Raw genomic sequence first — 22,938 nt, forward strand, 5'->3', positions numbered from 1 at the left:
AAAATTCTACCAATGGACACAATTATATTGTATTTAGAGCATTGAATTGTGAGTCAAGTGCCTGGGTACATGTTAACAACCAACACCAAGCCACACAAACCAGAAGCATGGACTCCTCCTTGGTTCGTCCTTCCCATCCCTTCTGCATCTCAAATGGTCCCCACATCCTATAAGTTCCAAATCCTTAAATATTTTGGATCTACCGTATCCTCTCCATTGCCATTACTTTGTAGTTCAGGCCTTACCCACGTCTCTCCTAATCTACTGAAATAACCTCATAACCGGTAATTATCCTGTTTCCAAACCATCTTACATAGTATTGCTGAGGCAATGTTTCAAAATAGTAACGTGGTTGCTTCCTTTTTAAAACTCACCAGTGGCTTCCCTTTACCCTGTGAATAAATTCTGGTTTCCTTGGCAAGGCATAAAGGTTGCCTATTATTTGGTCATTTGTCTATTTCCCCACCCACCATGAGTTTCAGTGAAATTAGTTCACCTGAATTCCCCCTGAGTATACCTCACAGGCCCATTTTTATGCTGTGTCTCAGCTTCTCCCCATCCTGTCCCCCGACTCATGGCCACTTCCTACCAGTTTGTAAGTGAGGAGACCAGTTCACTGTGAGGAGATTAAGTACATCAGCAAGTTGACCTTTTTTTTTTTTTTTCTTTTCTCCTGAGACCCTCCAGGAACAGGCAAAGAGACTCTCTGATTTTTTCCCCCCAAATACTGGATAATGTCTTCCTTTATTACCAAGTGTCTTAGAGCACTGTTTCCAGGCTTTATAGTTAAGGAACTCATCACTCTGTGTATGTGTGTGTTATATTACATATATTCTATATTCTATATTCTACATATAGCCTCTTTCCAGAGCTCTCAATTTCAGGTTGACTCTAAATCTGAGACTGTTCAGATTTTTTTCTTTCCTCCAGATATAAGCATCTCACAAAATTTTAAGTAGACAAATACAAATGCAAGGGTGTTTTTATTCCGGGGCAGGGTGGGGGAAGTCAAATGTCATTAAACACAAAGTAGTTGTCTTATGCTCCAAAAAAAAAGTCTTCTAATATATTGATTTTTCACTCATTTACTATGTTTTTATTTTGTTAACAAATTTTTCTTTTTCTTTATATGTAGTTTCTTCTGCACCCTGGTTTATCTGATCCATGAAACTAGGGACCATGCCTCAGTTTTATTTTTTCATAGAGCTCTATGTAGGTTTTCAGTAAGTATTGGTTGGATAGAAATCATAGTGTTTTCTGCCCAGTGATGAGGCTCGAGGTCTAATGTATTTCATTTAACTGTCATGAGAATGGATTCTTTTTTTTTTTTTTTTTTTTTAAAAAAATTTTTTTTTTTTTTTTGCGGTACATGGGCCTCTCCCGTTGTGGAGCACAGGCTCCAGACGCGCAGGCTCAGCAGCGCCATGGCTCACGGGCCCAGCCGCTCCGTGGCATATGGGATCTTCCCGGACCAGGGCACGAACCCGTGTCCCCTGCATCGGCAGGCGGACTCTCAACCACTGCGCCACCAGGGAAGCCCGAGAATGGATTCTTTATGTGACAAAAAATTTGCAAACAGGTAAATGAGATAGGTGATTTTTGAACAGACCTTCTGGAGTCTTTGGATGCCTCAATGACAGCTGTGGATGGCGATGCAAAGCCCCCTGACCAGAGCTTGAGGCTTGCTACCCAAATTTCAACCGGAGCAATTCTATTTTTTTTCTGATTCATTTACTTGAGAGCATTTATTCAAAACAGAATACATGTTAAAATCACACACCCATTATCACTGGAAACTACTGAAACTGATCTTTTTATAATTTTCTCTCACCTCTAAAATATTCTGATTCAATTGCCAGTTTCCACTTCAGTAAATAATTGAGCTGAAGGTACTGTTTATTAATCTGGTGTGTCTATACATTTGCTTGGGGCAAAATTGTATTCTATTTTTACTAAACTCTAATTTAAAATTCAGTACTTCTTGTGCTGTATTGTCACAAAGAGAAATTATAGATATTTTTACATAATAGTGCATTAATGGAAAATATCTCAAATTAGTATCTATGGCCATCACTACACTGAAATTACAGTCTTATTAGACCTGCCTGGATCTTGATATTTGCTCTCTTAATAAAGAAGCATATGCATCACTTTGTCCCAAGTGTGTTTTAAAATATTTTGATGAATATATTTCATAGGAGTAATTTTCTTTGTAATACCTTTTTTTACAATCTTCATGCTTTTTTTTTTTTTTCATGTAGACTCATCAGTTGTTAATGTTTTGGGTTTTTTTGTTGTTGTTGGTTCTTTATTTTTTTTTTTTTACATCTTTATTGGAGTATAATTGCTTTACAATGGTGTGTTAGTTTCTGCTTTATAACAAAGTGAATGTTATACATATACATATGTTCCCATATCTCTTCCCTCTTGCATCAATGCTTTTTTAAATTGTTTTTATTTCATATTGGAGTACAGTTGATTTACAATGTTGTGTTAGTTTCAGGTGTACAGCAAAGTGATTCAGTTATACATATACGTATATCTATACTTTTTCAGATTATTTTCCCATATTGGTTATTACAGTGTATTGAGTAGAATTCCATGTGCTATACAGCAGGTCCTTGTTGAAGTAATACCTTTTTTTAAAAAAAACTTGCCTTTAAAAATATTCTAAGGAGGGGCGGTCTATGGAGAAAGGAGATTGATGGCACAATAAAATGCTAAAAATCCCTGCTTTAGATGGCGACACAGCTGACAATTATTATTTTGAATTAAGCAGGAATATGATGACAGATGTTTTCTATACCTGTAAGCAATAGACCTCAGCAGCTGTACCTGTTTGGGAAAGATTAGAGCCATTCACCCTATGCCCTGCATTCAGTTCTGCATAACACCACTCTCCAGAAAGTTATAACTAACCTTCCTTGAACAGGAAATAGTATTTTGGTATTCTTTTCTTTTGTTTCATCAGTTTATTTTACTTGTGGTAGCCCCACATAAATTCAACATTTATATGCTTTACTGAAAATGTTTTTTTTTTTTTTCCTACCCAGGATTCCTTCACATGTGGCTCCTAACACCACAATTTTCCTTGGTAATGCATCCCTCTCCCACCATCAGTTCTTGTGGGTTCAGTAGGGCCGCTTCCAAATGTCTCTATGATGCTGGGCACCAAGTGGGACCAGTTCCACTTGGCAAAATTGACGGGCATGGGGCCCATCTAGAACTGATGTGAACTCAATTCTGGAATACTAATGGGAAGAGCCCCACTTCCCACTCTGGCTTCTAAGAGAGAAGGATGCAGGCTGAGAGCTTGACATCATCTTCCATCAAGAGGAAAGAAGCTGCCTGTGAATGGAGCTGACAGTAGAAAGCAACTCAGAGGCAGGATGGCAAGCCCTTCAGACCTCGAAGGTTTAAAACATGCAGGAAATCAGCTCTACCACTGGACTCTTCAACTAACAGAACCTCTTGGAGTAGGGTCATCCAGGGGGTGTTACTGCAGTTTGATCTATGAGCTGGACCCAGGCAATTGGAAGATCCTTCCTGCCTCCTCTCTCCTCCGAATGTACGTTCTGTCCACTGTTCCTACAGTGGGGCTGTTCTGAAGGACTCAGCCTTGAGAGAGCTCTGTGTGGTTGAGACCATCTGGATGGAGCACATGACTGAACCCAGTTAAGGCCTCTCTATAAAATTTTAAGATTCTGGTGGGTGGGTGCGAATATCTAATTGTCTGTTGTTCACCTCAAACAAGTTCCTTGTATGTAAGTTCCTTTGCTTATTAAATCTGATACCTACCTATCCGGAGCAATCTGCCCCTTTGTTCAGACTCTCCTTGCCCTTTGTGTAAGGGACCAGTTTGCAAACCAACAGAGCCACCAAATCTTTCTTGAGCTTAAGCCATTTTTAGTCATCTTATATCAAAAAGAATAACTATCTCAACAAAATATATAATATAAGCTTAGTGACTCACTGTCTTTTAAAAGGAAATAATTGATTAATTTTATGACATTATAATTATTGGTTAAATAACAACTAAGCCAGTGGGTGCAATATAACTGCCGTTTGTTTATCTCTTGTAATATAAACCTCATATACATATTTAACATTTATAGCAACCATAGATAGAGTCAGCCCATTTTACAGAGTAAATATAAATAACTTCTGATTGAAAGTCATTTACATACACCTACAGAGAAAAATAGGGTTATAATTTCAGTTTGTTGGACTCCAGAGTCTGTACTTTTCCATCATGCATTCTGAAAACAAAATACGCTATAAGTTATTTTCTAGTGTAAATTAAATATGGACAAATGCAATCAACAACCCTCTCATTGTGTAACTTTGTACACACAAATGCTCCTCCCCCATCTCAAGATAGTTATCCGTGCCTGTCTTTTCCTAATTTCCTGTTATGCAGCATTTTTTTACTTCCTAAGCGTTCATTACAAAAATGTCTCAGGCTGTTTTAAAAGTCAAAGCCTCAGGCTGTCCTCAGGTAGATGATGTGTTCTAGATTCTGGTGAGGAAGAGCACAGTCTAAGTAAGAGGAGATAAATACTGCCTGTCTAGTCCACTAAGGCTGTTATAACAATATACTTCAGACTGGGTAGCTTACAAATAACAGAAATTTATTTCTCACAGTTCCAGAGACTGGAAGTCCAAGATCAAGCTGCGAGCATGGTCACGGTCTCACGAGGACCCTCTTCCTAATTCATGGCTGACAACTTCTCACTGTGTCCTCACAAGGTGGAAGGAGCAAGGGACTTTCTGGAGTTTCTTTTTTTAAAACATTAATCCCACTCATGAGGGTTGCGCCTCATGATTTAAGTAACCTCCAAATGCTCTACCTAATGCCATCTCCTCTGGGGTTTAGGATTTCAACATATGAATTTGGGGGGACACAGATCTTCAGATCATAGCAATGCCTCTCATTGAAGCTCAGAAAAATAGTGTCAAGTGGCAAATGTCGAGGAGTCATTTTGTACACATTGCCCTGTTTGAAGTGTTAGATGAACTGTGTCTAGAGCAGCACAAGTTTTAGGCACACTGGGGCACCTGTAAAGAACATTTCTTGTTTGGAAAGATGAAGTACACTGTTTTGATCCTAGTGGAACTTGAATTCCCCATATGTTTTCCTGGGCTTTGCTTATGCCTTTTCTCCTTTTTCCTATCCTCAAAGATATAAAATTGCCTGAATTATGCTAATTAATGAAGTAGAAACTGAGCATTCTCAAGTGTCTAGGAAAATTTTGAGTTATAGTTGGGAAGCTTGTACACAGTTTAGCATTCTAGTTGAATGGGGGAAAAACCCACCTTTTTCCTGATTGCACAGAGAATGTATCACTTCTTAGTATCTGGCTCTTGGGCTTTCCTGGAAGCATAATATCTGAGATCAGTACACTCAGAAGAGAATAATTGAATTTGGACCTATTTAGGGAAGTTCACAGCTCAGGAAAGATTGGTGAGGAAGTGGTGACAGGAAGCTGACTTGAATCAGTGATTTTTTTAGGAAGCAGGAGTACAAGCTGAAACCTTGTTGTGGATAGTTGCTGTTAAGAAGGTGGTTGGAAAAAGATATCTGCTTTTCTTCCAGGTGAACAGCCCCAAGTTGGCTACCATGATAGTTTTCATTTTCTTCGGTAAGTGAATTATGCTTCCGGTTTATCTGAATTCATAACACCAATTCTCAGTGAAGCAAATGCTGTCTCCTGTCACTTAACTGTCAAGCTAACAAATGTTTATAATATAAAGTATTAATTGCAAATTTATACTTTAACATAGCTTCTTAATTTTGCAAAAATGTACTTTTACTCATTTATAGCTCTATAGAAAATGCACAATGTGAGAATTGCATTAACAGCTCAGGTTGTTTCTTTTTTATATATAGAATAATCTTTTTTATATATAGAATAATCCAATCACTTTAAGTAATTGATCAGTAATTGACATCTGTACTAGAGCCTTTTAGAAATGAGACCTTCCAGTACCTATTTACAAGTTATAAGATGACAAATTTTGAATTATTATCTATTTTTTGGTATTAAATTGAAATTAGATTAATTTAAACCATTCAATTTCCCTGATTTTACGTGTTAATATTTAATAAGAAGGAGACAGTTAGTAGAGTAACACAACATGACATCAAATGCTTCTTCACATTTCAGTCAATTTTTGTAACCTAGAGATAAAGTGTGAACTTATCTCTCTTGTCTTGGGTAGTGTGAATGCATTGTAAGATGTTAGTAAAAAATAATGTATACTTAAAAGTAGACTCTATGAAGACCTACTTGCTATATGTGTTATTGGAGAAGCTATTTATATTTTCATCAGCATGCAATAGAATCTACAAATTGCATTCAGAAAAAGGGATAGTTATAATTGTAGCTGAATATTAATAATTTACTCATTAAAACAAAGCCAGTGTATTTTCTGCTTACTCTCTTCCAATAGATATTGATGAATAAAGGCACACTTGTGGACAAGAAAACAAAGAAGTTTATTTCAAATTATGTTGGAAGTCAAAATAAATCTAGTCAAAGAAAATAAAGGCAGGAAAGAAGAAATCATTTATATATTTTCAGGTTTGGGGGGGTTTAAGTAATCCTTATTCAAAATTTTGTTCCTTGCATTTATTGCTAATAATGTTTCCTTATTTCTATCATTTATAATAAGGAGAAATCTAGGAAACTTTAATTTTTGTAGATCAGGCAGCAATATAATGAAACACATAAAATAAATTACAACCTCATTATGGCCCCCATTGAAAAGGTAGTGATGGCCTCTTGTTTTCAACTTTCACTTCTAAATTAACCTAGACACTAGGTTGCATGAATAAGGGAAATCATACCTAACACTGTTAGGGTCAAAATTGTGCTATCTTATAGGTTTAATCAATATTTCTCATAGTGTGTGCTTCAGAATATTTGTTCAACATCATTTAAATAGGCTTTGCAATGCGGGAAATCTCTGCAGCCAAAGAAATGTGAGACATAGTGAATTTTTAAAACAAAGCATTTAATAGCCTAATGAGTCTTATACATCTTTAAAGGGTGATAAAATGTGCAATATTCTCCATCTTATTTATTTTAAATAGAACCTGTTTCTCACTTAGCATTTCAAGATGCTCCTTGAAAACTCCTGGCTTAAATACATGGCCAGAAATCATAGTCAGGAATGGATAAGATTCTGGAAAGCTGAAGTTATTTTGATTTTTCTGGGCCAAACCATTGAAGTGGTCTTCCTACTTGATTCAGTATTTCTTCTGAGTGGAAGGTGTGGAGAATCACGTAAAACAATCAAGATGATTATTCAACCTAAAATTTTAAATATGAAAGAAAATAAAACACATTTGGGAAAGATAATATGTAGAATTCATTAATGATCATTGCACTGAGATACAAGTGAGGTTTGATGATATACCCAGGAGACCATCACCTATAAGCTTCCTGAGAGAAGTATTCACAAGATAATAGTGATCAATGAAAAATGAAACTCTAGTTGCTTATAAATTGACTTTCTGACATGAAATCCCTACTTCAGGATCTTTGGCAAGCTGGACTGAAGTAAGTAACCTTGGGCCAGAATGGAAGTGGCTCTTTCTCTTTCTCTAGAAAGAGAACCTAGAACAGGAGCTTGACTAGGTGAGGTTATCCATGAACACATGAAAACACGGAAAGCTGATATGTCAATTTCCACTCTAGCCCTCAACAAGAAAAATGTGACCAAGTCACACGCATGGGCTTAATCTCCAAATGCAGTGACTCAGCCAGTAATACATATGATCCACTTAGTTTTCATGGATTCTCCTTAGGAGAAGAGGTTTGGAAAGAGGTAAGTTTTTTTTTAAAGAAGATGTTGTGGCTTTAATTGAAGTCTATAACTCTATGTTGTGAAAAGTCGTTCATAATAACATCATCTTTTTAAAAATTCAAATAAGTTGGCTCTGATTAAGACATAGCTTGAGGTCTCTTGACTATAGTTAATACACTGTCTCTAGAACTCAATTGTAATTCCCATATTTTTCTATGGATTGATTAAGCAAGTGTCAGTTTGTATGCTTGCAGAATTAGTTTGAGTAATTGGTACAATATACTAAATTAACATTGCTACTTTCTTGATATTTTAAAAAACTTGCTGGAATCTTTTCTCTTCTACCCAAAATAACTTGTAAATATCTGGAAGGTGTTATATTTATTGAGTATTAAGAGTTATTTATATATAGCTCATCCATAAAGAAGGATTCAAGTTGGTTAAGTCAACATGCATTAACTGAATATGTATGATCCATCATTGTGTTGATGATAGGGATACGATCATGAATTAATGCCTGCTGAGTAAAACCCCAGAACCCCGTGGTAAAGACAAAAATAAATATACACTTTCATTATGGAGCAATAAATGCTATAGTTGGGAAATTCCCATGATTGTAGTGAAATAGATGAGGAGTGTTGAATTCAATTTGAATGTAGGAAAACAGGTATTGAATTCAGGGAAATTTTCCCTTAAAATAGGTAGTTATTGTGTCGAGTCTTAGATGACAAAAAAAGGGTTATTCCAGAGTAAAAAGAAAAGGGGTGACATACAGTAAATGCTCAGAGGTACAAGGCAGCATGAAGCATCTGAGAAACTATAAATGCTCGAGGACCTCCAGATTGCACATGATGAAGAATAGGAGAGTCATGATAAGAGGAACCATCCAAAGGATGAAGTAGAGAAACAGCAGGACTAGAATGATACATGAGGCAGATTAGGGGGTGTAAAGAACCTACCTGAATAAGATAGAACTGGAGGCAGACTGACTAACTGGTGAGTTGGTCAAATATTCAAAATGAGAATCAATGAACTATACAAGAGTGGATATGGGAGAGTAAAACTGAGGATAGAAAAGGAGCCTATCTTGGACCCAAGGTTCCCAGTGTGGGTGCCATGGTGAATGGTGAAATTGCTGATGAAGTAGGGTGGTCCAGCAGGGAGTGGTGATGAGCAGGACACTACTGATGATAATATTGTCTGGAAGTGTGTCTGGAACATTTAGGTGGAGAGAACATCATCTGTAACTGGAATACTGGAAAATAACAGGATTGAATTAGATATTTGAGAATCATCAGTCTAGATATTTTAGTTAAAACCATAAATACATTGATTGTCCACAGAAAGGGTGTAAAATGAGAATAAGAAAAGCCTGAGGACAGAACCTAAGCTTCAAATATACTTTAATAGAAAAGTAAGAGGATCCTGGGAAGAATTCTAACTGTGGTCAGAAAATATCAAACGAATAAGTATCAAGAGAATTAGAAGAGAGGGTTGCCAAAAGAAAAGAGTTTCAAGAACAACATGACAATGAAATGCCCAATGATAAAAGTAAGCAAGATGAAGTCTTAAAACTATTAAATTTGATGTTATGGAGATGATTGGAGCATTTTTAAAAGTAGTTTCAATGGAGCAATAGAAATAACAATAAATTATACGTTGAGAAATGAATAGGCAGTAAGAAAGAAAGAGGGCAAATACAGACTTTTTATTTAAGAATCTTACATAAGAGAAACAGAGATCTGTAGCTAGAGGGGAGGTTAAGATCCATTCCAGATTTGTAATAATTTTATCACATTTCAGTTTTCATAATTCTGGTCTTGATCATTAATCACTTAGTTTTGAGGTAAATAACTGCCATATTGCTGTTGTTTTTGTTGTTCTGTTATTGTTGTCATTCAAGCTGTGGGGCTATGCTTGGTCAATGAGTCCACTTCCCAAACCATTGATTGCACATATTTAAGAGAACTCTGCCTAAGTGATGCAGATGGATGTAAACACGCCTGGAGAATAATGGAAGATGCCTGCAATGTGTCAGGTAAAACACGCTCTATACTAACATAAAAATTTTAAAACACACTCAAATAATTTCTTTTTACAGAGATAAAAATAGAATTTGTTCTTTTCTTTCACTATCCTAGGAACTAAGTTTTTTCTCTAAATACCTTACTTAAACTTGTTATTCAAGTGATTTGCCTACAATTACTTATTAGTGAATTTAGATACAAACGACTGTTCTCAAATTACTCAAGGGCCCTAATGCATTGACACTGCAGGCAACTTTATGCAGGATTTCAGATTATTATTTTACTTATCTCACTAATGTTACAATTATACCCATGCCTCTCAGAAGCATGGCAACAATTTTTCAAATAAAATGTTCTTTTGCTTATATGTTACTATGTCAGGATAACATAGGAAGATAACATTGGTCATAATCAAACACATTATTTATTTGCATGTACATAACGTGAGTTTTATATTTTTGCAACCTATACACTATTTTCCATTCCAACTGTGTCAAGAACAAGTTAAAACATATTTTTGCTTTTAACTAGTCCTACATTCCAAACATTTGAGAGGAGGCCCAATGGGTAGAGAATATGAAGATTGGAAAGTCACTGTCATTTGTGTAACAGAAAAAAAAAGTACTGAATATATCAAGTAACTGAATATATATTGAATGAGAGCATTATAGTAAGACTCCATTCACTAAAAATGATAAATGTATTATTTAAGGGGACATTGCCTTAATATTATTATGACATAACTTTTCAAAACACCTTATACTAACATAAAAAGTTTTATCAACTTGTATAATGAATATGATAAAACCGTAAAAACCCAATAAACTTTCTGGCATATTCAGTAAGAGAACTCCAAAGTGAAAAAATAAAAATATATTCTTTCATGACTCACTTTGCTACTCCAACCATTTCATGAAGAATAAATTCTGTACTGCTCACAACCCTTTCCTATCTGCCTGAGCTTCCTCTACCTCCCAAAAATGTAAGGTAGAGTGTGTTGGATTAAGAGGCAACCACCCATAGTTCTAACAATGTCAACATTCACAATCTCCAACATCAGAGCTCCTGTCCAGCCACAAGATTTCAAGGAATTACATAGGATGTAGACAAGGAGCAAGATTTCCTTTTCTTCCCTGCCCTTGAAAGGAGTACATGCAATGTTCATATGCCAAAGAAAGTTATGGGTCTCTAATCCAACATTCTCATTACAGTTCAGGAAAATAATTTCAATTGCAAGTTTTCTCAAATAACATAATAATATTAAGATGAGAATAAAGGACAATGACAAAATAAAGTCTGTTATTTGTTTTGATGATGAATCTCCTTGTTATATTTTATAAGGCAATTTAAAATATCACATTCAGCGTGTCATGAATTATAACATATTTATTGATTTCACTATATAAATAGCAAGTCATTTGCAGTGAATGGTAAATTTGCATAATTATACCATGCATGAAGTTGAAATAGAAGTATTCTCAAATACACAAATGAAATGTACTCAAGTAGTTTTATTCAGAAAACTGAATAAAAGAAATTTGTTGGGTAGATGAATATGGCCTTTTAAATTATAGCAGAACATGAAATATTGGTAATTATGAAAGATGCACTATTCAATAATATTAAGTGCTTTCTAAGAGTCAGGACCACATTTTTTTCCATGATAAATTTAGAGCCACTTGCTGTCTCTTATTATTATCTTGGAATGGCATGTAAATAAAATGAGATTAAGACCAAACAGCTAATACAATTGCTAAACTGACAAAATAGCTAAGATTACAGAGCATTCTGGTCACCTCGTGTAAGGGCAGCCTTGATTATTATTAAAGAGAAAAAGCTGGCATTCTAAGTGGGGACAAATCTTCTTTAAAATACAGAAAGTTTTATTCTATTTTAGAAAGTAAATATTGGTGGAGAAAACAGTAGGAATAGTTTTTGCTTGAAAAGTCAATTATATGGACATGCTGTAGCAACCTCAGATAATTTCACTCTAATAATGAATTACTAAAATTAATATGTTAAAAGCTTTGGGTAGGGGGAGGCTCTTTAAAGCTTTAATGTGCCTTGGATAGGAGGCCTCAAAAATTATATTCAGATTAATATCTAGAGTGTTACATGTTTGACTGTGAAATCCAGGCGACCCCTGCCAGATGAAGGATTCATCCACCCGTAATTTAAGTATCTGGTCTTTAGCAGAAAGCAATTTCCAATTTAAAAATTGTCTCTGCTCTGATGACCTCTACTGTACCGTTAAGAAATTGCTTGGAAAAAAATGCATCAACAAATCAGGTAATACATTGTTATATGAAACATTTACTGTCATTGAAAAGTACAATGTCAAAATGAACCACATCTATGTAATTTGATGAACTCTTGTTTTTTCTGGTTACTTGATTAATTCTTCATGTAATTTAAGGTTCTGTGAGCTGTAGATCTCAGTAAGTGCATGACATATTTCTGTAATTGGTAACCACAATTTTCAAGTTTCATTCTATTATAATTCATTAATATTATAGATTCACTCATTCAATACATATATTTGTGAGGCTCACTATGGCTTTGCACAAGACTTAAATGATAGAAGATAAATAAGGTACCATTTCTGTTGGTAAAGAATACAAGGTCTCCTGAGGAAGACCAAAGTATAACCACTTACCCAGACTTATGCTTGCCTTTGGATAGGAGAACTTGATTATTTAATATGCGTTTATTTATTGTCTACTCAAAGTGCCAGCCTGATGGTGAAGTAGTGGTAATCAAGCTTGTTGACATGTGTCCTGAGCTTACAGAAAAATTTTCCAAGAGATACGTAGGATCCAATAGCCCTAATGTAATCAATTTCCATATCCTCAGTGTCCCTATGTATGTTCTCCGAAAAGTGGTCATCTTGGGAATGCACCTGTTTTCACAGAGTTCTCACCTCTTCTTTCAGAATCCTCCTTCCCCCACTTTATAAGAGAAAGGTTTACCTCTCATCTATCTTGAATGGTTTCATTGTCCAACCCCTCCAATAATTACTGGACAGTTTTCTGTTCCATAATTTTGCCTTTACCAGAATTTTATATAAATGGAATTATATAACATGTAGCCTTTTGAGCCAGTGTTCTTTTATTTAAAATAATATATTTGCGATTCATCAAAAAATTGTTCTCTTTTCTGATGAGTAGTATTCCATTGTATGGTTATTCCATAAATTGGTTACCCGTTCACCACTGAAAGTCATTTACATTGTTTCCAGATTTTTAGAGATTATAAAGCTGCTATAAATAGTCACATATAAGATTTGTATGAATATAAATTATTTCTCTTTGGTAAAAAAGTATTGGGTCATATAGTAAAGTGTATGTTTAACTTTATAAGGAGCTTTAATACTGTATTTCAGATATGAAGTCACCATAAATGTATGAAAGTTCCAGTTGATGTATGAAAGTTCCAGTTGCTCCACATTCTCAGAAGCACTCATGTTTTTTTGCCATTCCAAATCATATTTAATGGTATCACACTGTAGTTTTAATTTGCACTTAAATAATAATAATAATGTTGATCATATTTTCATGTGCTTATGTGTCACCTCTATATATTATTTGGTAAAGTCTCTCTCCAAAATTATGTAGTTTAGGTTCTATATTTAGGTCTATGATGCATTTTGAGTTAATTTTTTATATGGTGCAAGCTATGGGTCAGATATGTTCTTTTGCCATATGGATATCTAATTGTCCCACCACATTTGCTGAAGATATTTTCAATTTCACTTTTCTCAAAAGATCACTAGGTTGTATATTGCTGGCTCTACTTCCAGATTTTCTTTTCCATACCAATTACCTATATTTCTATACTTTTGCTAATATTCCACAGTCTTATTTATTGTAATTTCATGGGATATCTTGAAATAAAGTAGTGTAATTCCTTTAATTTTTTTCGTTTTAAGTAGTTGATTCAGCTAGTCTCCTTCTTTGTTATCCCATATAAATTTTACAATCAGCTTGTCAATGTCTACAGAAAAATCCTGCTGGTATTTTGATTTGGCTTACCTCAAAACTATAGATCAATTTGGATAGCACTGACATATTTACTATGTGAGTTTTCAAATCCATGAACGTGGTATATCTCTCCATGTATTTAGGACTTCTTTGATTTCTTTTATCAATATTTTGTACTTCTGAATATAACAGTTCTTACATTTTGTTAAGATTTACAGATATGCTTCACTTTTTTGATGCTGTTGTAAAGGGCACTTTATTTTACATTTTAATTTTCAATTGATCATAGCTAGTATACAGAAATACAATTGACATTTTATATGGACATTTTATAGTTCTATTAAACTATATTGAAATGATCATATGTTTACTACTTTAGTGGTATTTGGTAAATTTTATTGTTGATTTTTGAATGTTGGATACAGCCCTTCATTCTGAGGCTACATCCTGCTCAGTCATGATGTATTATTGTATTATTCTTTTTATATATTGTTGGATTAAATTTTCTAATATTTTGTTGAGGGTCTTAAATCTATGTTCATGATGCATATTGGCATGTTATTCTCTCTTCTTAGAAAGTATTTGTCTGATTTTGTTGTCTGGGTAACACTGTCTTCAAAATGAGTTAAGAAGTATTTTCTTCTCCTCTAAATTCTAGAATAATATAAAAAGAATTGGCGTTATTTTTTCCTTAAGTGTTTAATTCAATTTACCAATGAAGATATCTGTGCTGTTCTTCACTGGAAGGTTTTTAAATGTTCAGTGTGTTTGTTTCAAGACTGTTCTATTTCTTCTTTTGTAGTTTGTCTTTCAATGAATTTGAAAGACATTTGTTGGATTTATGTTGAATTTTTACTTTTAGAGTTTCCATTTTACCCTTTCTTTTAGTTTCTATCACTCTGCTAAGTTGTTCCTAATATTCCCAAGTTGTCCTTTAAAAGTCTGATGAAGTTTAGGTGATGTCCTCAGTTTTGTTCAAGTACTGAATATTTGTGCCCTTCTTTCTCTCTTTCTGTGTCTGTTTCTCTGTATTTATCTCTCTGTCTCTGTCTTTTTTCTTTCAGGCTTTCTCTCTCAATTTTGCTCGACATTATTTCTTTTGCATTTGATTTGACTTGAAATTGATCCTCACGTTTTAGTTTCTTAAGATGAAATCTTATCAGTGATGTAAGCATCTCTTTACATGAATTTCCTTCCAAGTGCTATTTTAGTCACATCTACTAATTTTAATATCTTGTGTTTTCATTTTTATTTATTTCAAAATATTTTCTTATTTACCTTCTGACTTTTTTTTTGCTGTACGCGGGTCTCTCACTGTTGTGGCCTCTCCCGTTGCGGAACACAGGCTCCAGACGCACAGGCTCAGCGGCCATGGCTCACAGGTCTAGGCACTCCGTGGCATGTGGGATCTTCCCAGACCGGGGCACGAACCCATGTCCCCTGCATCGGCAGGCAGACTCTCAACCACAGCGCCACCAGGGAAGCCCCTGACTTTCTTTCTGATTCAAAGTTTATTCATAATACTATTGTTTAATTTCCAAATATTTGAGGATTTCTTAGATATCTTTGTTAATATCTAATTCCAATAACATTAGAGAACATATTTTGTATGGTCTCAATTCTTAATGAAAATGATAACTGCTAAATATCACCTATACAATGTGATACACGTGAGGTGATACACGTGAGATTATACACACATAATTACACACTTAAAGTTATACAAGAAGAAATAATGGAGACTTAGAAGACTTCATAGAAGAAATAGCAGACTTGGGCTTTTTAGGGTGAACTGAGCTCAATAGGGAGATGAAATAAAATGGATGTTCTAGACAGAGGAAGTAGAATGAAGCAGAAGACATTGGAGAGCAACACGTTCTTGGTAAAGCTGGATTATAGAACAGTGGAGTCTTAGGAGATACTGGAAAGAAACCAGATGTTAATAAGAAGGAGGAACTTATTAAACTTACATATCTTTCTAAGGAGATTGACTTCAAACTGTTGTTTTGAGGAACTACTAATGCATTTTAAACAGAAGACTACAGAATCAGTATCTTGAAGGATATCGTTTGTTGGCAGTGGTGTAAAGGAGGGAATGGAGGCAGGGAAGGATGCAGGCCAGGAATATCAGTTAAAAAGCCGTCAAAAGAGTCTGGGAGAGAGATGACTCATGCCTAAACTACAACACTGGTGCTGAGGACTGTAAGGATAAGAGATATTTAAGAAATATTTATAAATTACAATCAATAGTAATTGGTTTCTGTTGGATATGAGGAGTATGGAATGTTGTTAAATGTGTGGTAGAAGCTTCTGGCTTGGGACAAGGGTACTGCTGTACATGGAGACAGGACTGGGGACAGAAGTGGTGAGTTATATTTGGAGAGTTTGCATTGGGAGGGCACACTATGTTAGAAATGTTAATATTTTGTTTTACATTTCACATGATGAGTATATGGTTTAAAAAAAGCAATGATGGAGTGGACCTCATCTGGCTGGCATTTGGAAACATGAGTCTCACACTGAGGACAGTATCCTAAAATGGACATATAGATTTGGGAGTCAATGGTTTGTAAGAAACAGGTACAAGAATGCAGGAGGATAAGACTGGCCAGGAAAAGATATGACGTGAGAATATAAGTATTTTGATAACAACGTTTTCAATCTAGTTGATGAAACCACAAGGAAGTTTTTAAAGACAGGAAAAACAAAAACTACAGGAAGAATTTTGAAGCCAGTGAAAGAGAGAAAGACACAGAGGAAATAATCGACAATTATAAATGCAGAGAAGTCAAATAGGATAGAGACTAAAATGACATTAATTAGCTAATGTGTAGGTCTTTACTAGTTTTAGGTTGAAGTAGGCTGAAGCGAAAGTGTATAGAAATACTAAAAATATTTATTGACTTTTGTTTCAAGATAGTAGGGCTAGTTCATTTATATCTCAATGGCCATTTCTATCAGACCAAGATGCTGGCAAAATATAGTTACCAGCCACAGGTACATACAAATTTAGAGCAGTTAAACCGAAATCAGTTCACATTTAAACCATTTTTTCCCATAATAAATACTTGTTAAATGCTATTCTGTTGTAATGTTGATAAGCCAGGAATATAGAAACCCTGTACAGAGGACCTGAATGATCTCACAAATGCACTTCATGATGGACCTGGCCTGATCATGGTGTTTACCCAGAGCATCAGCTGCTTGCTTATAATTTAGCTCAGAGTGGAAAAGGAAATGATAATTGAAATCTTATTATTTCATCCTATTTCAACTGTAGCATCCTCCACCAGCTCTTTGGTCATCACTCCAACAAGATACAATGCCTCTCTCCCTCTCTCTCTCTCTCTCTCTCTCTCTCTCTCTCTGTTTCTCTCTCTCCCTCGCATTCCTAAAACATTTCTCAACATATAACAGACGTGCACTTTTCTAGTCTTTACTATAGATTGTAAACTTCTTGAGCAAATCAGCTTTGACATTTCTTCCTTTTTTTTTCTTAATATGATAAATTTTCAACATACTGCCTGACACCTAGTAACTGATCAATAAATATATCATTTATTTTTAATTTTAAACACATTTTGAGCATCTAAATTATATACTCATTCATAAGATATTTATTATTCAGTTAATATGTGTAGATATCTTATAAATGCTGGAGGATGGAAATAAAGATAGGTTAAGACAGTCCCTGCTCTTGGTTAGCTAAAAACATAGCAGAGTAAAACTGACATTTAGCCAGATTATTTCATTTAGCTTCGATTATTAAATATAAATATATATATATAAATACTCATACATATATATATATATATATATATATATATATATATATATATACTGTAAAAGAGATTGACATTTAGACAGATTTACAGATTATTTCAAAATATATAATTACCAATATAATAGAACTAATTATATGAAGATGGCATTAATTCACATACATCCCATCCACACAAGCCTTGCATATGCTGGCCAAAAGGGGTAGGAGAGATGTTCTCTGTTCCAGTAGAGAAGCCTGATTTAAATAATTATAGCAATCCATGTGAGCTGTTGTTTGATAAATGTGCAAACCTTTATCATAGTGTGTGTCTCCAAACCCATGCAGTACAGAGGCTATACTCTGAACAGTGCTTCTAAGAATGCCCTGGCAGTTTTTAAGTAAACATTTTCATATCATGAAATAGATTATACTATCTTTATCTTGCATGAGGCATTTGTAAAAACTAAGGTATAAGAAAGTTCATTTAATAAACAAAAGAGAAAAACCCTTTTTTTTTTTTTTAAGAGAAGAATACCCCAGGGGAAAAAGTTACTTTGGGAAGAATGGTAGGGTCAAGGAAGTTTTCATTGTGGAGATCCACATGAAGGACCGCAGAGGAAGATGAGACATTTTAGAATTAGACAGTATACTTCTGAAAGCTTAGGTTAAGCAAGTAAGGATTCTTATATTGAGGTTGTTTTCCTTATCTTTTTTCTATAAAGTTTATATAATTATGTGCTTATTGGAAATCTCTAGTAGAACATGCATTCTCTATGAGGATATAACCCCCAAGGGGTGAAAATTGGTTCTTAGGGATGAGCAAAAAACCTCTCACTTATATATAAAGCCTATAGATATACATACAGTCCCTAAACAGATGCACGATATATCTGTGGAATTAAAATTTCACGAGCGGGTAAGGGAATTAGGAAAAAACTGTCTAAAAATGCTTCTTAAAGGGGAAATAATGAAAAACTGTGGAGAAACAGTTTAGTATAGGTAAATTTCTAGGATAAAATGGAAATTCACAAAATTTTATAGAAGAGAAATAATGGATTATAAGTATTTTAAGTTACACATGATTTCTACCAATCATCATCAAAATGTAATGAAAAGACGAAATAAATGAGGATAAAATATTAAATGAAATTGAGTATTATCATTATGTTTAGTTACATAAACTATAAATAATCAATATTTTTCTTTCAATTTTTTTAAGAAAATCAAGATCATTTGTAATGGCTCTCTTGCAATATATTTTTTCAATGGCTTTTGAAAGACAATAGATATTGGTATATTTATAAAAGATATGTCTATACACTTTTTAGAAAACATTAAAAGGTCATAATATTTAATTTTTAGTCACTTTTTATTTATAGAAGAATCAGCAGTGTCCTCATATTTGGCTGCACAATCCAACATCACACAATGGCTCCATCAGAAAGATACGCCATTAATGACTGACAAAAAGAGCTACTGCGTCGTGGCAGCACGTATCTGCCAGGAATCTGAACATTGTGCTCTTTTGTATGAAAATTTTAAGAAAGCCTGTGGGAGGGAATCAGAGCAATGCAAAACCCTTGATGGAAGCTACCTGTGTGCAGCATTAAGAGAAAGTCTGAAAGAAACAATCTTGTGGAATTGTCAATGCAATGACCCTTCAGAAGCAAAATGCATTGAAATTTGGAAAAGCTTATTTGAGGACATTTGTATACAGGATGCTCAGATGAATCCAGTTCCAGCCTTCAGTGAAGACAATGAAGATGAATTCAACCTAGACATTGTTTCAGGTCAGTATTCAAGGGAGGAATTTGGGAACCTTAAGTATAATCACAAATATGAGTTGACTAAAGACTTTGCTCTGCCATTTCTGCCTGTGTTTCTCTTAGACAATGAAAATTTAAAAACGTAATACTATGACTATGTCTAAAAGGGATTATGAAGAAAGACATAAATGCTAAAAGGTTTTAGAATAATGTGAATTTTATTCATTCATTTATTCATTCATTGAACAAATACTTATGAGACATTGACAATGTGCTAAATCTTAAGTCTGGTGCAGCAGGATCAAAACAACAACAACAAAACTGTCCTTCATTTAAGAAGCTTCCTATTTTTTAGGGGATTTAAAAAATTAAAGAAATAGATAATGTAGTAAGGTATGATGATTTATTTACTTAATAGATATTTCTTTGAGTGCCTACCATGTACTAGGCCATGTTCTAAGACCTGAGGAAAAAGCAGTAAGAAAAGCGAACAAAAATCACAAAAAATATTGCTTTATAGGGCTTTACATTCTCAGTTGAGGAGTGTCTTGGTGAGTTTCCCTGGAAACAGACTCTGACACAGAGGTTTGCATACAGAGTAGTACTGGACTGAGGGCTCAGGAACAAAATCTAGAAGTGAGAAAAACAGGATTAGGTGGAGGGAGAAATTGAAAGGCAAGACAATGACCACAACAAACAGTTGATTCCACAAGATGTTTGGCTCTGTAATGGCCTTTTAGAGATGTCGCCCATTGAGACACGGGAGCTGCTCCTTTGAGCCCCTCTCATGGACTAGCCCTTAGATAGGAGCTGTCCCCTAGAAAAGTCTGCCCCCTTGGATGTGGCAACTCCCTTTGGATGAGGCAATGCTGGAAAATGACCAGCAGATGGGGAAATGAATACTGGGATCACCAAAAGGGGGGTCTTAGTAGTAGGCTGTAACATCCATTAAGAAGAAATTAATAGGATAAAAGATTTGAAGATGTATATTTTAAACAATATGAGTGCTACCAATGGGGAAACATGGGGGGTGGGGAGCAATAAATTAGGATCTTGGGATTAACATACACACAGTACTATATATAAAATAGATAACCAACAAGGACCTATTGTATAGCACCTGGAATTCTACTCAATATTCTGTAATGGCCTATATGGGAAAAGAACCTGGAAAAGAATGAGTATATGTATATGTATAACTGAATCACTTTGCTGTGCAGCAGAAACTAACACAACATTTTAAATCAACTATACTCCAATAGAATTTAAAAAAATAAAATTAAAAAATATAAACAGTATGAGTGCTAAGGAGAAAAATAATACAGGTAGGGGAAAAAAGAAGTCTGAGTTGTTGGTTTGTAATTTTAATAGGATGGCCAGAAAGTTGATCTGAAGAAATTAATGTTTGAGTAAAGATGGAAAGAGGCAAGGGAATTAGTCATGTGGGCATTTAGGGAAAGAACACTTCAGGCAGCAGAAACACAAGCTCAAGGTGAGTTGGGGATAGTCTGGAAGGTTGAGGAAGAGCAAAGAAGACACTAGAGGTAGAGTCGAGAGAGCAGGGAGAGAGATGCAGGAGATGAGGTCAGAAATAAAACAGGGGCAGGATCATGAAAGGCTTTGTAGGTCATTTCAAAACTTTTGGCTCATATTCTGAGTGTTACAGGAAACCACTGAAGGATTTTAGCCAAGGAAGTGTCATGGTCTGATCTACATCTTTAACAGGATAATTCTGTTTTTTGTGTTGACAACTAACTGAAGAGAAATAAGGCCCAAGCAGAAAGACCAGTTAGGAAGCTTTTGTAATGATGGGTGATGGACCAGTGTGGACAGCTGTCAGATTCTCGAGATGTTTTGGTGTGAATGGATCATATGGGGATGCAAGGGGAAAAAAGGAATCAACATTGACTCCAAGGTTTTTTTGTCCTGGGTAATTAGAAGGATGTGGTTGCCATTATTTTCATTGACTAACATGGGAACAACTACAGAAGATGAGGCTTTGGTGTGGACAGAGGAGAGGTCAGGAGTCAGTTTGGGACATGGTAAGTGAGAAATATTTGTTAGATATCCAAGTGAAGAAATCAAGTAGACAGTTCTAGGTATGGAATTGATATCTAAATTCATTGCATGACACATAGAAGTGAGATCTGTACTGTAGGTATAAAGTGGGGGTCATTCACTGATGGATCGCAAATGAGACCATGTCACTAAATGAGGTCAACAGAGAAATGCGTGGTGTCTTGGACGAGAGTGGTAGCAGGTTGAAACTATATCAGAGTCTGCATATATTTTGATATTAATGGGTCAAGAAGTGAGAACAGTGTACATTTTGTAATGTGTATGATCTTATAACGCAGATGGAGGTCTGGTGGGTGCATGTTTCTCTGTGTTCCCATGACATACTGCCCTTTAGCTCCTTTTCAGCAATTAAGCTACTGTTTAAAATATTCTCCAGAAAATGTGTATATACCTATGTATGCACCATATATTAGGATTTAATGTGGATTAGGAGTTAATGTGAATTAGGATTTAATGTGCAGAGAATTTATTATAATGTATTACTCATATTATATAAAATAGCATGGGTCCGTAATAGAATTTGTTTCCTTATGGTAAAAGAATTGTTTTTTTGTTTTTGTAATAATTAGTCATATTGTGAGTGTATTAGTCTGCTTAGGCTGCCCTAGTTAAATACCAGAGGTTGGGTGACTTGAACAACAAAAATTAATTTTCTCATCATTCTGGAGGATGGAAGTTCCAGATCAAAGTCCAGCAGTGTGATTTTCTGGTGAGAGCTGTCTTCCTGGCTTCTAGATTTCCTGACTCCTTGCCATGTACTCACAGGACATTTCCATGGGGTGTGTGTATGTGAAGAGGAAAGAGTGAAGAAACACACTAAGGTCTCTTCTTAAGAGGACACAAATCCTACCAGATCAGGGCCCCACGCTTAGGACCTCATTTAATCTTAATTACTTCCCTAGAGACACCATCTCCCAATACAGCCACACCAGGAGTTAGGGCTTCAACTTATAAATTTTGGAAGGAGACAAAATTTAGTTCATAACAGTAAGTGAACTCAGTTTCTTGAATATGTTTTAGTCAGTGGCACAGCCATACCCAACAGTTCCAAAGCAGAGCTATTAACCTATCATAGAAGATCTAGCCTAGACTTTTGTATGTTACAAAAGCTGTAGAACTCTCTGAAATTTGCTTATTGGGATTTCATTCAATATGGAATAGTAGCACAGAAGAAGGAACATCCCAGAAACACAGGAGAGTGTGTTTCAGAAGAGACAGTGATTCTTGAGCTGAGAATTAACCAGTAGAAAAATGAAAAAACATGTATAATGAGAACAGATGGAACAAGGAGTCTGGAAAGGCTGTGACACAACGGGAGGTAAAAAGAATTTTCTTATGATTGTACCATCATATATGTGCAGTAGATGGGCAGGCAGGGAGTTTGGACAGACAGCTCAAGTCAGGACAAATTGAAACATGAAGAGACACTTATGCCATAACAGAAGTCAGTATCTTAATAGCCAATGGCAAAAATTGAATTTTTGTTTTAAAATGTAATAATTCTATTCTAT

General features: G+C 35.1%; 1 protein-coding gene across 1 annotated transcript in view; it reads left to right on the top strand.

Annotated features, from left to right (window-relative positions):
• The first annotated feature begins 5,620 nt into the window (after nucleotides 1-5,620).
• The window catches only part of GFRAL (GDNF family receptor alpha like), a 57,028-nt gene continuing 39,710 nt past the window's right edge, over nucleotides 5,621-22,938 (top strand). The window contains 3 exon segments of the mRNA XM_024754682.1: nucleotides 5,621-5,642; nucleotides 9,716-9,850; nucleotides 11,970-12,128. Of these exon segments, the coding sequence (XP_024610450.1) occupies nucleotides 5,621-5,642; nucleotides 9,716-9,850; nucleotides 11,970-12,128 (316 nt within the window).

Source organism: Neophocaena asiaeorientalis, unplaced genomic scaffold, assembly GCF_003031525.2.
Source record: "Neophocaena asiaeorientalis asiaeorientalis breed wild unplaced genomic scaffold, Neophocaena_asiaeorientalis_V1.1 scaffold319, whole genome shotgun sequence".
In the NCBI taxonomy this organism is placed as follows: Eukaryota; Metazoa; Chordata; class Mammalia; order Artiodactyla; family Phocoenidae; genus Neophocaena; species Neophocaena asiaeorientalis.